Source organism: Chrysochloris asiatica, unplaced genomic scaffold, assembly GCF_000296735.1.
Source record: "Chrysochloris asiatica unplaced genomic scaffold, ChrAsi1.0 scaffold00143, whole genome shotgun sequence".
NCBI lineage: Eukaryota > Metazoa > Chordata > Mammalia > Afrosoricida > Chrysochloridae > Chrysochloris > Chrysochloris asiatica.
The window spans coordinates 4,763,175-4,778,909 of NW_006408661.1; the positions used below are offsets into that span (position 1 = coordinate 4,763,175).

General features: G+C 38.6%; 1 protein-coding gene across 1 annotated transcript in view; it reads right to left on the minus strand.

Annotated features, from left to right (window-relative positions):
- LOC102813960 (aminopeptidase Q-like) overlaps positions 1-15,735 on the minus strand; it is a 142,564-nt gene that overhangs the window by 77,128 nt on the left and 49,701 nt on the right. The window contains exon 6 of the mRNA XM_006870527.1: positions 14,404-14,517. Within this exon, the coding sequence (XP_006870589.1) occupies positions 14,404-14,517 (114 nt within the window). The remainder of the gene's footprint in view (positions 1-14,403; positions 14,518-15,735) is intronic.

The following is a 15,735-nucleotide window of genomic DNA, read 5'->3' on the forward strand; positions in this document are numbered from 1 at the left end:
GTTTTGCTAAAGGTAATACAGAAATGGCTATAATCATACATTGACAGAGAACTTCCAGAGGTTCAAGCTGGATTCAGAAGAGGCTGTGGAATGAGTGATATCATTGCTGATGTCCGATGGATCTTGGCTGAAAGCAGAGAATATCAGAAAAAATGTTTACCTATGCTTTACTGACTATGCAAAGGCTTTCTATTGTGTGGATCATGACAAGTTATGGACAGCATTGTGAATATGAGTATTCTGGAACACTTAATTGTGCTCATGAGGAATCTGTACCTGGACCAAGAGGCAGTTAGTTGTTCAAACAGAACATGGGAAATGTTTTAAAATTAAGAAAGGTGTGCGACAAGGTTGTATTCTTTCACCATACTTATTCAACCTGTATGCTGAGCAAATCATCCAAGTAGCTGGGTTATATGAAGAAAAACGTGGCAGCAGGATTGGAAAGACTCATTAACAACCTGTGATATGCAAATGACACAACCTTGCTTGTTGAAAGTGAAGAGGACTTAAATATTTACTGATGAAGATCAAAGAACACAACCTTAGGTATGCATTACATCTGAATGTAAAGAAAACAAACATCCTCACCCCTGGACCAATAAACAACATTCTTATCAATGGAGAAAAGATTGAAGTTGTCAAGGACTTCATTCTTCTTGGATCTACTATCAACACTCATGGAAGCAGCAGTCAAGAAGTCAAATGTCATATTGCATTAGGCAAATCTGTTGCACAAGACCTTTTTAAAGTGTTGAAGAGCAAAGGTGTCAGCTTGAGGACTAAGGTGTGCCTGACCCAAGCCATGGTATTTTTAATCACCTCATATGCATTGAAAGCCAGACAGTGAATAAGAAAGACCGTAGAAGAATTAATTCATTTGAGTTTTGGTGTTGGAGGAGAATACTGAAAGTGCCATGGGCTGCCAAAAGAACCAATAGAACTGTTTTGGAAGAAGTGCAGCTAGAGTGCTCTTTGGAGGCCAAGATAGCCAAACTTCATCTCTCATACTTTGGATATATTGTCAGGAGGGACCAGTTTCTGGAGAAGGGCATCATGTGTGCTAAGTTGGAGGGTCAGAGTAAAAGAGGAAGACCCCTAATGAGATGGATTAGCCAAGTGGCAGCATCGATGAACTCAAACGTGGCAACAGTAGTGAGGTTGGCCCAGGATCGGACAGTGTTTTGTTCTGCTGTGTGTAAGGTCACTATGGATCGGTACCGACTTGATGGTACCTAACAACAACAGGAGAGGGTTGTTTTTGTTGTTAAGTGCTGTCGAGTCAGTTCTGACCCATACAACCCTGTGTAGGGTTTCCTAAGAGCAGCTGGTGAGCTTGAACTGCCAACCTTGCAATTCAAATGGTTTTGCGGTCTGGTTCATTAACCCACAGTGCCACACCAGGACTCTGTAGGAGAGGGTAGAACTGTCTTAATACAGTTTTCAAATCTGTAGTATATATGGACGCAGACCACCACATCATTTTCACACAGAGTGTCCGTTGGCTTTGAACCACCAACCTTTCAGTTAGGAGCTGAGCTATTTAACTACTGCAATATCAGGGCTCCTTTATCGTGGTGGTGGTGGTGGTGTTTTTGTGGAGTCAGTTCTGGCTCATAGTGAGCCTGTATAGGGTTTCTGAGATGGTAAATCTTTACAGAAGCAGAAAGTCTCATCTTTCTCCCACGGAATGGCTGGTAGTTTTGAACTGCTGACCTTGAGGTTAGCAGCCCAACTCGTAACCACTACGCTCCTAGAGTTCCCTTTTACAGTGGCTACAACATTATAAATGCAAAAGAAGTATACATTGGAGAATGAACTGAAACTTAATAGTGATGATTGTTGTTGTTGTTGTTAAGTGCCGTCGAGTCAGAGGACGGCTAAATAGCAGATAATTTCTTAATTTCAAAGTACAGCAGGTATAAGTTTTACAAAAGCAAACATAGAAATAAATAAATACACAGCTACACAATACTCCATTGGGTCAATGGACCATAATTAATGTAATAATTTTCTTACTATTAGTTGGACATTTAAGTTGTATGCAGTCATTTGCTATCATAACAATGTTCTAATACACATTTGTATACATAGAGCCTTATATGTATATTTTTTTGGAGAGGGGATATTCCCTCAAAAAGGATCATCTGCATTTCTTCCTCCTGTGTAGTAAAAAGTTTTACCTTTATTTCCTGTTATCTGTGTAATCAAACAAGATAATGTGATTAATTGGGAAAACGATTCTATTCCAATACCGTGAATGACTTTCTACTCCAAGCCACACATAAAGTGATCCTTGACCCCAGCCTGTTCCTGCCTGGTAAGAGGAAAACAATACATAAAAAATGTTTCCAGTACAAACATATCTAAGAATGTTTGATGGAGCATGTTGTAGTTGTTGTTAAGTGCTGTTGAGCCAGTTCTGACTCATAGAGACCCTGTACAGGGTTTCTGAGGAGCAACTGGTGAGTTTGATTCAAGCCATCTTGTGATTCAAACCAACCTTGGTGGGGTCTGGTACTTATCCTACAGCACCATACTAGAACTCCATGGAACATCCAGGGAGCATAGTTTTTGTTGCTGTTAAGTGCTATTGAGTTGATTCCAACTCATAGTGACCCTGCATAGGGCTTGCAAGAAGTGGCTGGTGAGTTTGAACTGCTGACCTTATGGTTCAGTTGAACCTTGCAGCGCCACACCAGAACTCCTACCTGTGGCAAAATTATGATGATTTCTTAAACTTTACCAAGCACTTTGAAAGAATGAGTTCTGGGCCTGGGGGCTCAGGGCATAGTCTTTGGGAACCCTGAAGTCAACTGGTATAACAGTGCACAAAGACAATGTTCTACATCCTATTGTTGTGAGCAACAACTAGCATCTTAAAAAGTCAAGCGCAGACATCTAAGGTACAATTATTAGTCTGTGTGCAGGGAAAACAAATGATGAAAACTGACGACATTTAGAATTAATTATTCCAGTGCAATAATGGAACAAGTGAACATCAGTCTTCATGACCCTGAGACCAGAGAACTAGAATGGCTCCCTGCTACCATTACCAACTGTTCTGAAAGGGATCATATTAGAAAGTGCTAGGTAGAGTAGGAGAAAATGTGGGACAAAACTGAAAAATATTAAAAAGTTAGGCTTACTAATTAGAAAGAGACTGGGGGAACGTGAGACTATGGCCCTTGGTCACCCTTCAGTTCTGGAATTGAACTCATCTTCATGGTTCAGTTTTCAGTCATGCTGTAGATAGCCACAGAAGGGGAACAACAATACTAGTAAGGTATGCATGCCACGAAATGGTCAACAATTCAAGATGGAATGGCAGCACTTACTTAGGACAAAATTCAGAAGGGTTGGGAAACAGAGTGGAATGGAAGCCAGGAACACAGAAAATGGGATAAGTGATGTTAGATTGAGGTGATTGCAATCATTGAGATGAAATGAAGTATATGATTTATTGAATGTAAAAATAATGATCTGTTCTGTTTACCTTCACTCAATTACCAATAAAAAGTTAACAATAGTGATGCCAGATTTTAAAAAAATAACATATCTAGCTACTGCACATAGCAATTAGACAAAGTGAGTCTACACATTATTTATTTTCTTCCTAAAAACTGTGATATTCCAAATAAGAAGACATATTTATATCCAAATCTGTTACTAGTCTTGGAAATATAATACCATATATTGCAATATATATGTATATGATGTTACAATGTGATGCAAACAGCTTGCGCTTGACTACTAACCTAAAGCTTGACAGTTTGAACCTACCCAGTGGTGCTGCAGAAGAAAAGATTGCTAATCTACTCCCATTAAGATTCCACCCAGTAAAGTCCTTTGAAGCAGTTCTACTCTGTAATAAATGGAGTCTCCATGAGTCAGAATCAACGTAACAGCAACTAACAATAATAACAATGTTATTGTGGTTACAAGCACACCAACATCGTCCACAAAATAGAGTCTCTCACCAGTCATGCTTTTTCACTGTTTCCTCATCATCAGTTCACTCAGCCACCCACTGATTTCTGGATTCTGCCACATAGCCATGGTCAAACTATCTCCTAACATAGGACATTGATGACTTTCCAGTTTTCAAATTCAATAATTAGTCAATTTAAAGGATTGACAGATAAGATGCAGCACTCCTAATTATATATAATATTTGGGATATATTTATACTAAAAATTTTATTTGTTATTTATCTGAGATTCAAATGTAACTGGGGGACTTTCTTATATTTTTATTTTTATTTACACAATCAGACAATGCTAGAAATTTGACCATCTTTCAATTTAATCTCAATGGCAGCTCCTTCTTTCTCAAAAATCTTCAGTGGCCACAGGCCATACTATGCTTCTCTTTCTACCTCTGTGTCATTCTTTCCTGTGTGTGTTAAAATTTCTTAAGAGTTCTTCTGATTTAATCTGGGCCATACATGTTGATGTTCCCAAGATTATGGTTTCAGCACTCTTCATTCTATATTGGTGAATCTACTTGTTAAACATTGAACTGTACTCCTGTGAACCCAGCTGGAGACCTGGTTGGCCAGCAGTGTGGCAAGACCTGGGGACTCTTGGGCCCAGAGTCAGTGATATAGCCACAGAGGAGTAGAGTAGAAAGTGAAGTATCCAGCTGATAAGAAGAGAGGGCATATGTACATGAACACCCACACTTGCAGATAATACCCACTTGACCTGGTTTCAACAGCAGGATGATCAGAGCTCAACTAGAAGAAGAAAGAAGAGAAAACAAAGAGTAATCTGATACAATTTGATGAACTTGACCTACACCTATGGATGCAGTAGCTCAAAAGAGGGAGCAAATCTTTACAGCAAAGATCATTCCCACCACCTCCATACACAGAGTAGACAGGGATGGGCAACTTGGACATTGGCTACCCAAAATGGGCAGTGGGGGTGGGGGGAAGGGTACAAAGGCAAGAAGTGACTGGCTTACAAGCTTTCAAGAGGGAACCTAGATCCAGAGGGCATGGAGGAAGGTAGAATCTCCACTGAATAGTATGCAATCTGTCTAGGTCAGGCTGATGAAATGAAATGCAGATGGGTCTCTTGTGATACAATAGTGAATAACTGTTATCAGGACTGATTGTGAGGGTTGCAAATGTAAAGGTAGACATTTTGTAGCAAGGAGGGGAGTGATTAGCTTTTCAGTCTAGGAGCGGAGGTCCCTGGGACCATCAAGGGAGAAGAGCGGAGAGCGGGACCCTACCCAGAGAAGCAGTGACGCCAGAGATGGAGGCAGAGACGTGGAGAGATGGAGCAGTTAGGGACTTTAGACCCATAGAGGGAGAGGGGCTGTGTGCTGATGACCAGAAGGCAGGCTTGTAGGGTATACCCTCTGGTTGGTTTGTAACCATGGCAATGAAATGATATACGATAGGATAAATGTAAAACTAATGTTCTCCCATGTAAACTATCACATAATTCACAATAAAACATTTTTTAAAAAAATTGAATTGTATTCTTTAAGATATTTGTTGAATTCCTGGCCCTGTACCTGTGGATGTGATTCTACTTGAAAGCAGGGTTTCTTTAAAAACCATTGTAGAGTGGATTCTAAACCTAATTACCCCTGAAGTATAAAAAAAAAAAAAAACCCAAAGTAGATACAGAGACATGTAAAAGTGTTCTCAGCACTGTGTCTGGCAAATAAAACATGCCCAATAATTGTTAGCTATAGTTATTATTGTTATCTCACAGGGCTGTTCTGAGGATTGAATACAATAATGCATATAATACTCTATAAGCATTTAAAGAATGCTAATAAAGGGTACATCAGAATAGTACATGGTGGCAGTGGTGGTATGCTGTGTAGCTGATTCCAACTCATAACAACCCTGTGTAGAGTTTCTGAGGAGCAGCTGGTGGGTTTGAACTGCTGACATTGTGGTTGGCAGTCCAGTGTTTGTACTACCATGCCACACCAGGAGTCCAGAATAGTACATTGTAGATGCTTAATGATCTGTTGAATGATTACAAGGATCCTCTTTTTAGATACAAGGAACTATATCTGAGTACTGGTGTAGAGCTGCGGATTAATGTGCTGGACTGCAAGATAAGCTTGAACTGCAAGGTTGGCATTTCAAGTTCTCCAGCTACTCCTTGGAAACCCTATACAGGGTTGCTTTCAGATGGAAACGCCTCAATGGTGCTTAACAACAACAGCATAGCTCAGAAATGTTCAACTACGTGTCTCAGCTACTCACAATAGTAGCAAATAGCAAAGCAGATCTGACCGTCTGCAGGGCCCATACCCTTCAACAAGTCTATTGCTTCTTTGTTGTTGTTATTAAATGCTCTTCAGTAGGTTTTGATTCAAAGTGGTCCTGTTTGGGTTTCTGGGGAGTGGCTGGTGGGTCTGAACTAACAATGCTGTGGTTAGCTGTCCACACTGTACTTATCCTACAGTGCCACAATTCTGACTCATGGCAGTCCTGGGCATGCAGAGTTAAACTGCTCCATAGGGTTTTTAAGGCCTGTCCACTGGGTAAGTTTGAACTGCCAACTTTTCTGCCATTAAGTACCGTTAAGTCAGTTCTGACTCATAGTGACCGTATATAGAGTTTCTGAGGAGCAGCTGATAGGTGTGAACTGCTGACCTTGTGGTTCACAGCCCACTGCTTATCCTACAGCATTACACCAAGCTAGTACTTAAGTGCTTAACCATCTGTACCACCCAGGGGCCAGGCAGAAGAAAGAAAATGGGGAAAAGTTGAATGAGTGACAATGTCAGAGCTGAAGGTTAAATGGTCCTTAAAGTGCAGAACCCTTGACTATGGCCCATTCACATCATTCTTTGCTGGCTTTCAGCTGAAATCAGACTGAGAAATAGGAACAAACAGTGGAAACCTGGGTTTGTGATTTCCTTACTTAGTTTCAACCAAACAACTAGATTAAAAGGAAGCCAAAGTTCTTGATCCCTCAAAGATAATTGAAACAAAAACTAAAGCTTTTTTAAAACAAAGCTTGGAGCAATTTTTTAAAGCCCCAAGCTTTGCTATTCTGGCAAGGGCTATGCTCAGTCAGCTACACAAGGGATTGAGAAATGTAAACTCAATGTAAACCAGAAGAGAGTAATTAAGAAACCAATGGGGGGAAAAAAATCACTAAGTAGTCAGTCCAAAAAGAGACTAATCTTATAATCTTAGCTTCATAAACACCTGTAATATGCTTTCATCAACTTTTATCAGTTATGTTTGAGCAGATAGTGGTAATATCATGACTGTTTTAGTTACATTAAGATGTAACTAAAATTAATGTTCATTAAGAAAACAGAGAGTGAATTTAATTGTTTTATGGGAATATATTTCCTGCTCCTTAGAAACTCTATGCAGGGTCGCTATGGTTTGGAATCGACTCGACAGCACTTAACAACAACAACATTATTAGCTCTAAGAAAAGAGTTCATTTGGGGTGCAATCATATACTTGTAGTAACACTAGTAAAGTACACTCACTATGAATGATGGAAGAGTCAATCATTCAAAATCAAAGGGCCAACATGTACCTAAGGGCAAAGGTGAGAAGGAATGGGAGGATGGGTGGAATATAGATGGGAGCCACAGGGAGGAAGTGAGACAACTGAGATGACACAAAATGTAGGAGTTGTTGAAGGTAAAACTGATGATCTTGTGTAGATTCTATGTTGAAAGAGACATTTTTTTAATTGGACGTATAAAGTATATGGAAAGGCCCTCTAAAGGCAAATAAGATTTATTATATGCAAATAAAGTTTCTCTCTCTCTATATATATATCTACTTATAGTTAGATAGAGTCATATGATGCACACAAGCACACCATTAGTGCCTTGAAAGCAAGAATACTCTCCTGATTTTATCTGTAAAAACCAGTGATGTGATTTTTTCAGAGACTTGTAATTAAATTCCAGTTTAATAACTATGGCACCTTGAGCAACTTAATGTGTCTATGGCTCAGTTTCCTCATTTGTAAAACAGAAAAAATATCTCTGGTATTATAGATCATTTAACATTCCTTATAGGTTTGTTTCCAACACTCGTGTATCGGTTTGTCATACTGTGTTGGCTTGCATGTTCCTGTGATGTTGGGAGCCATGCCACCGGTATTTTAAATACCAACAGGGTCACCCACAGTGGACAGGTTTCAGGGGAGTTTCCTGACTAAGACAGATGAGGAAGAAGAGGAGGTAAAACACTTCCAAATGTTTAGCCACTGAAAACCATATGAATATTGGTAAAAATTGCCAGATATAGTACTGGAAGATGGAAACATTATGAATAGTACCTGAATACTGTCAGATATAGTGCCGGAAGATGACGCCTTCAGGTTGAAAGCCAATCAAAATATGACTGGGGAAGAGCTGCCTCCCCAAAGTAGAGTTGACTATGATGATGCGAATGGAGCAAAACTCAAAATGAGCATAACTCAAACAACTACTAATAATCAGAACATAGAATGCATGAAGTATAAATCTAAGAAAAATGGAAGTTGTCAAAAATGAAATGGAATGCATAATAAGCATCAATATCCTAGGCATTAGTGATCTGCAGTGGATTGATATTGGCCATTTTGAATCTGACAATCATATGGTTTTCTATGCTAGTAACAACAGATTCAAGGGAAATGTCTTCACATTTGTTGTCAAAAAGAATATTTCAATGTTTGTCTTGAAGTACAATGCTGTCTGTGATAGGAAAATATCCATACACCTAAAAGGAGGAGTAGCTAAAGCTGAGAAAGAGGAAGAAAAAGAACTAAACAGAAAATGTCAAAAGGCAGCTCAAATAGACAAATTCAAGTATTATAATGAAGTATGCAAAGACCTGGAGTTAAGAAAAATCAAAAGGGAAGAAAATGTTCATAATTTCTCTAGCTGAAAGAACTGAAGGAAAAATTTCAAACCTTAATTTGCAATATTGAAGGATTCTATGAACAAAATATAGAATGATGTAGAAAGCATCAAAAGAAGATGGAAGTTATACACAGCGTCACTGTATCATAAAGAAATGGACAATGTGCAATCACTTCAAGAGACAGCATATGATCAAGAATTGAATGAGACACAAGCTGTACTGAAGGTATTGGTGACAACAAGACTCCAGTAATTGATGGAAAACAAATTGAAATCTTTTAGCAATCTCCTGCAGCACAGGAGGCACTAACAACTTATCTATGCTAAGAAATTTGGAAGAGAGCTACCTGGCCAACTGATTGGAAGAGATCCATTTCTGTGTCCATTCCAAAGAGAGGTGACCCAATGGAATTCAGAAGTCATTGATCAATATTAATATTACATTCAAATAATATTTTGTTGAAGAGAATTCAAAAACGGTTGCAATAGCACAACAATAGAGAACTGCCAGAAACTCAAGCAGGATTCAGAAGAGGATGTGGAATGAGGGATATCATTACTGATGTCAGATGAATCTTGGCTGAAAGCAGAGAATACCAAAAAGATATTTACTTGTGCTTTACAGACTATGCAAAGACTTTTGACTATGTGGATCATAAGTTATGGATAACACTATGAAGAATGGGTATTCCAGAACACTTGACTGTGCTCATGAAGGACCTGTACACAGACCAAGACGCAGTGATTCAAGCAAAACAAGGGGATACTGAATGGTTTAAAATCAGGAAAGGTATATGCCAGGGCTGTATTCTTTCACTATACTTATTCAATCTGTATATTTAGCAAATAAACTGAGAAGCTGGATTATAAGAAGAAGAGTGTGGCATCAGGATTGGAGAAGGATTAATTAATAATCTGAGATATGCTGATGCTACTATCTTGCTTACTGGAAACTGAGAGGCCTATGGAATCCTGATGTAGCACTGTAGGATAAGCACTAGGTCATAAGGTTGGTTTGAATCACAAGGTTGGTGGTTCAAACTCACCAGCCACTTCTCAGAAACCCTATGCAGGGCTGCTATGAGTTAGAACCAACTTGATGACACTTAACAACAATAACAAAATATTTACTGATAAAAATCAAAGTTAACAGCTTTCAGTTTGTAAGCCAGGCTTCAACCTATAACTGATTGGAATACCTAAAATGGGGCTAGAACTTGCCCAATGAAAGAGGCTTCCTGTAGAGCCTTTGCATTGCAGAAGACCATAAGGAGCTCTGGTAGCGTAGTGGTTACAAATCAGGCTGTGAACCTTAAGGTCAGCAGTTCGAAACTACCAGCTGTTCTGCGGCAGAAAGAAGAGGCTTTCTGCTCCTGTAAACATTTACAGCCTCAGAAACCCTGTACAGGGTTGCTATGAGTCGGAATCGACTCCATGGCACATAACCACCACCATCATAGGTGGAATCCTGATCCCCATCCAGAATCTTTTGAGATGGGAAATTTCCACTTGAAAAGCAGACCAACCAGGAGCAGCTAGAAGAACAGAAGATACTTCTTGAAAGAAAGACCAGCAGGAAAAATGAAAAACAATAACAACAGTCTGACTGACCACTACAAGAACAAGCAAGTTGTTCACACGGGGGAGTCATCAAGACAGGCAATCAAGTGCCCTCAGGGCAAACCCCTTTCCAAGATTGAAACTCAAAGGGAATACACGAGCAGGCATGTAATCTTGCTGGTGACCATGTTGGTCTACCGATAAGGGGAAGTGGGGGGAAAACAGCAATAAAGTTGTGAGCTAAGGCCTACCACGTTCAATAAACTCCTGTCAACCTGGATCTTGACCTGGGTCAAGGTCAGCAGTATAGCAAGACCTGGGGATTCCTGAGCCCATGGACAGGGACATAGTCACAGAGGACTAGAGCATAAAGTGAAGTGTCCAGCTGATATGAAGTAAGGGGAGATGCACAAGAATGCCCATACTTGCAGATAGTACCCATTTGACCTAGCTTCAATGGCTGGATGATCAGAATTCAACTAGAGGAAGAAAGAAGAGGGAAAAAAATGTAATCCACTACAATTTGATGAACTTGACCTATGTTTATGGATGTAGTAGCTTAAAAAAGGGAATGAATCTTTACAGTGAAGATCATTCCCACCCCCTCTGTACACAGGGTTGACAGGCAACTTAAACATTGACTACCCAAAATGGGGGTGGGAGGGTGGGGAACAAATTCATGACATGACTGGCTTACAAGTTTTCAAAAGGAAGCTTAATTTCAGATGGTGTGGGGGAAGGTAGAATCTCCACTGAGTGGTTTCCAACCTATCTAGATGGGGTTGGTGAAAGGAGAAAGATAAGACTCTTGTGGTTCAATAGTGAATAATTGCTCAGGACTGATTGTGAATGTTGCAAATGTAAAAGTAGACGTTTTGTAACAAAAGGAAGGAATGGTTGACTTTGTAGTACAGGAGCAGAGAACCCCGGGACCATCAAGGGAGAAGAATGGAGTACAGGACCCTATCCAGAGAAGCAGCAACCCCAGAGATGGAGGCAGAGACGATGGCGTGGAAAGACAGAGCAGCTGGGGACTCTAGACTCAAGGAGGGAGAGGGATGGTGTGCTGTTGGCCAGGGGGCTGGCATGCAGAATATACCCTTTGGTTGTTTGAATGGTTATATATTCCTGAGTGCTTTGATGTACATCCAAAAAACAAAACAAAACAAAACAGAGGGAATGGAAGCAAATGCTGTTGAATGATGATGCATGGAGGGGATTGTAGTCATTGCAATGAAATGAAATATGATAGGATCAATGTAAAGCTGATGTAAACTCCCATGTAAACTGTCACTTAATTCACAATAAAAACTGATTTTTAAAAAAAGATAAAGTTTTCAGTCTGGATTGCACTTCAATGTAAAGAAAACAGAAATCCTTGCAACTGTACCAATAAATAACATAATAAATGGTTAAAAGATTGAAGTTGTCAAAGACTTCATTTTGCTTAGATCCACAATCAACATTCATAGAAGTAACAGTCAATAAATCAAACGATGTATTGCACTAGGCAAATATGCTGCACAAGACCTCTTTAAAGTGTTCCAAAGCAAAGATACCAGTTTGAGATCTAAGGTTAGCCTGACACAAACCATGGTTTTTTTCAATAGTTTCACATGTGTGTGAAATTAATAAGGAAGACCACAGAAGAACTGATGCATGGGAGAAAAATATTGAAAGTACCATGGACTGCTAGAAGAACAAACAAATTTGTTAGGAAGAAGTACAGTTAGAATGTTCCTTAGAAGCTAGCATGGCGAGACTTCATATCTCATACTTCAGATGCACTATCAGGAGGGACCCGTCCCTGGTGAAGGATATTGTGCTTGGTAAAGTGCAGGGTGGGCAAAAAAGAAGACTGTCAAAGAGACGGATTGACACCATGGTAGCAGCTCTAGCATAACAATTGTTAGGATTGTGCAGGACATGATGGTGTTTTGTTTTGTTGGGCATGGGATCACTATAAATTGGAACCAATTTTATAGCACCTAACAACAACAACAACAACAACAACATAGCTTTGGTTTTAGACTTGAGTAAGATGATATGTGTATATAACTTGTATTGGGGCATGTTAAGTCTCCTGTGGTCAATGATGAGACATACAGTATAATTATTGTCATTATCATCATCAGAGTTCTGGTGTGCCACTGTAGGATAAGCACCTGACTTCAAGGTGGGTTTGAGCTGCAAGGTCAGCAGTTCAAACCCACCAACTACTGCTCAGAAACCCTATACAGGATCGCTATGAGTTAGAACTGACTCGATGGCATTTAACAACAATAACAATCATCATCATTATCATTACACTCACATTAGGTCAAGAAAACAGGGTTTATGATCACAGTTCTCTTCCAATTAGGTAAATGTCTTTGGGTAAGTCATTTAACTTTTTAGCTCTTCAGTCTCCTAATCTATATGATGATGTCCAAATTCCCATCCAGGACAAGCAGACCTGAGCAGAGTCAGGGCAGAAAGATCTGAGGTTTTGTAGAGAGGCTTGTGGAGAGCTTCCGCAAAATAGCCACAAAAAGAAGGGTCCATGCCATGGAACTGGAGTATTAAGAAAGTATTCTATATCAGTGTTATCCAGGAAATGCGATTTCACAAATAGGTAGTAAAATGTAAGTTTCTGTGAGGTCAGCATAGGTTTATCAACTTTTTATCTTGCCAAGCAATCAAAATAAAAAACAAAAATAACAACAAAGCAAAAAACAAGCAAAGTTTTAAAAATCATCTACCTACCACCACCATCCATTCATTCTATAAGAGAAATTTCACTACCAGAATTTAGAAAGAACATAAACATATAATCTTTATGAATTGATTTATAAATTTCACTGTAATGAAAATAGGATCAGGTGAAAATCATCATTTAAATATCAATAAACTCTTTGAGTAAGGGAAAATAGAGGAGAAAAAAGATAAAGAATTTAACCTTGGATACAAGAAAGAAAGAAGATGTAAACTGGGAAAGGGTTTCTAGTCTGCTATAAAGAGGTCTGATTCAAAAGACAGCATTCCCCTTAATATTTCAACATCTAAATAAGAGCATATCTATTTGGGTTTATTTTGCCATTCTGAAACCACTATCTGTTACTCTAAATAGATTAAGTACTAGAGTATAAACAGTAGCTAAAATAATCAAGTTTGCATATCCATGAATTTGTTTATCAATACTACTGTATACTCAAAGCACCAAAACAGTATCAGTAATAATATTTAATATGACTGACTAAAAGCAGTATATTGTTGTTGTTATGTGCCATGGAGATGTTTCCAACTCATAGCGATCCTGTATATCTTTATGGGAGCAGAAAGCCTCGTCTTTCTCCCGTGGAACAGCTGGTAGTTTCAAACTGGCCGGATTCATAACCACTACGCTACCAGAGCTCCTTAAAAGCAGTGTATTACTTACCATTAAAGTTATAGACTAATGGATACAACAACTGCTTTGTAAAATTTAGTGTTATTGTTAAGTTTAGTGTAGATGGGAATAAATGAAACTAACCTAAAATCTAACAATAAAGAAAGATTATAAGCATATACCTTGTAAACTGACATAACAAAATATTGTTATTGTTGTTATGTGCCCTGAAGTTGGTTCCGACTCACAGCGACCCTGTACAGGGTTTCCAAGGCTGTAAATCTTTACTGGAGCAGAAACCTCATCTTTCTCCTGCGGAACAGCTATTACATAACATAAAACACCTTGTTTTAAAAAATAATTTAGTGATTCATGAAATTGTTCAAGCTATAATATAAAGTAGAAAAAGCATTACAAATTTCTAGCCAATTCCCACTTGTATGAATATTTACAATAGGTAAAAATGCAACTAAAAATAACACTGATTGTCTCTGATATTATAGATCATTTCTCATTCTTTGTATTTTTCTGTATTTCATATATTTACAACAATAAATACACATTGCATTTATAATTAGGAAGAAATGCTAAATAAACGTAGCAAAAATACTTACTTTGGGGAGTTTAGGATTGAAGTAGTTAATTATGCAAAACTCAAAGTAAGAGGCAAATCCCTCATTGAGCCAGATATTGTTCCACCAACTCATGGTAACCAAGTTTCCAAACCACTTTTAAAGATGGGAGAAAAGAGAATTTTCTTAACTTTAAGTACTATTTATTGTAGTGACATGTTAAATAAATGCAAGGTAAAAATATATACTTAAAAATGCATTTGCTATCAATACTAAAACCTGAAAACAAGACTCTAACAATCACATTACTGATTTAACATGAAGACATATTAGCCATGTATTTGCTCTCACATAATTATTTCACATCCAGTGATTGAAATCAATTCTTAATTTTAAACTGTGATGTTTATAGTAAGATAAGCTAGAGTTGTTGTTGTTAAGTTGCCATCTGACTCATAGCGACCCTGTATAGGTTTTCCGAGAAGCAGCTGATGGATTTGAACCAACAACCTAGCAGTTAGCTTATGACTAGCAATGCAGTTCTTATCCTACAGCTCTACACCAGGACCCCAAGTTAGAGTAACATTTCTCTAACAGTCGACTTTGCCCAAATGTGTTCCTGAATGTTGACTTAACACCTACAAATAAGGAGCTCTGGTAGCACAGTGGTTACGAATTGGGCTGCTAACCTCAGGGACAGCAGTTTGAAACTGCCAGCTGTTCTGCTGGAGAAAGATGAAGCTTTCTGCTCCTGTAAAGATTTACAGCCTCGGAAACCCTGTACAGGGTCGCTATGAGTCGGAACCGACTCTGACTCCATGGCACATAACCACCAATTACAGCACATCATATTATAAATAGGCTACTTCAAGATTTTGTTCTAAGTAGTTGTGTTTTAAAAATGTGATTTGACCTGCATCATGTACAACTCAATGATGAGGCCATGCAATTCATATGTTCTGCAAAATGATTCCAGTGTAATCATCTTCTATTTCAATTTAACATGAAGAAAGTGTCAAATGGATGATGAGCACAATCAAGAAAGCCAAACACTAGCTCCCAAATCAATCAATCCATGCCCTAGTATTTAATCAAATTCTTACAACAGCTGTAATGGACTAATAGTTAGCAGCCTGTATTTCCAAACAACGTCACTTAAGGCTATAATAAAAAAAGACATTTGCAGAGACTGATCAAAACAACAACAACTGAAGACGTGCAAGTAATCTTTCAGTGATCTTTTTAAGTATCACTTACTTTAAGATGGAATGAAAAACAAATAACTACTGCCTGCTTGGCTTACTTTTCCTGAAGCTGAATTTGTGGAGCAAAGTTAGCCTTCAGATACAAACATCCAATTCTTGGCTGGACTGT